The sequence below is a fragment of the Priapulus caudatus genome, unplaced genomic scaffold (assembly GCF_000485595.1).
Source record: "Priapulus caudatus unplaced genomic scaffold, Priapulus_caudatus-5.0.1 Scaffold930, whole genome shotgun sequence".
Lineage (NCBI taxonomy): Eukaryota > Metazoa > Priapulida > Priapulimorpha > Priapulimorphida > Priapulidae > Priapulus > Priapulus caudatus.
This window is the reverse complement of record NW_014577991.1, coordinates 47,616-48,758: the sequence shown is the minus strand read 5'-3', so window position 1 is coordinate 48,758 and position 1,143 is coordinate 47,616. Positions and strand designations below refer to the sequence as shown.

General features: G+C 48.7%; 1 protein-coding gene and 1 long non-coding RNA gene across 2 annotated transcripts in view; one reads left to right on the top strand and one right to left on the bottom strand.

Annotated features, from left to right (window-relative positions):
* The window catches only part of LOC106814487, a 23,944-nt gene that overhangs the window by 13,549 nt on the left and 9,252 nt on the right, over positions 1–1,143 (bottom strand). The window lies entirely within an intron of this gene.
* LOC106814485 (4-aminobutyrate aminotransferase, mitochondrial-like) overlaps positions 408–1,143 on the top strand; it is a 2,311-nt gene continuing 1,575 nt past the window's right edge. The window contains exons 1-2 of the mRNA XM_014818801.1: positions 408–550; positions 911–1,022. Coding sequence (XP_014674287.1) covers positions 428–550; positions 911–1,022 — 235 coding nt within the window. The 5' untranslated portion in view covers positions 408–427. The remainder of the gene's footprint in view (positions 551–910; positions 1,023–1,143) is intronic.

The following is a 1,143-nucleotide window of genomic DNA, read 5'->3' as shown; positions in this document are numbered from 1 at the left end:
ATTATTATTTTATTATTATTCTGTACGATTAAGGCCATAACAGCAGCAGCAGAAGTCACTAATTGATGACTACAATTAAAAATCTGCATAAATCATTCACCCTCGTCGTTATTTCTCTGTCTCGAACCTGCTGGAGTGACTACTCATCCTTGTTAAGCTGGGTTTACACTACCGACTTAATGTTGGCGAATTGACGAACTTTCCAACTATACAACTGACAATCGGCAGTCTAAATGCAAAAGTCGCGCGAGAAACTCGTCGATAGCTACTAGTTGGGAGAATAGAACATGTTCTATTTTCACCAACTAGGCGTTGCCGAATTGTGAAATTGGTCCAACTCACCAATTCGCCAATATAAAGTCGGTAGTATAAACCCAGCTTATATTCTCTATCTTGCTTGTAGGCTTACCGAATCTACAATACTTGGATGGGGGATCCAAGCAAAATGGTGCTATTGGAAGCTGTGACGAAGACCATCAAGCTGGGAAACCTTCTGGAGCTGGCGGCGGAATCCGGCAACATTCTTCTCAGCGGGCTCAAGGACCTGGCCGTGAGTATAGTAGAGAGAGAGAGGGGGAGAGAGAGAGGGAGGGGGAGAGAGACACACAGAGGAAGAGACAGAGAGAGAGTGAGGGGGAGCGAGGGAGAGAGAGAAAGAGAGCGAGGGGGAGAGAGGGAGAGAGACAGACAGACAGAGAGAGAGAGAGGCGGTGAGAGAGAGACAGAGAGAGAGAGAGAGACACAGAGAGAACGCATAAGAAAACGAGACAGAGACAGAGACAGAGAGAGAGGGAAAGACAGAAAACACGCTCTAAAGACACAAACGTCGCATTGAACTCGCGCAATTCTATCTCACATTCTTCACCGCCGCGCATTCTCTAATCCGGCGAATACGTCGCGTGTATTGCAGAAGAAGTACCCGCGTGCGTGCAGCGCGGCTCGGGGGCTGGGCACGCACTGCGCGTTCGACTGCGACACCGTGGAGAGACGCACGCGTCTGCTGGACGCCGTGAAGTCGCGAGGTGAGCGTGTTCATGTCATCATTCCATGTCCAGTTGTCATAGTGTGTCACCTGTCATGGTTACCTTTCCTAGTTGTCATGGTTACCTTTCCTAGTTGTCATGGTTACCTTTCCTAGTTGTC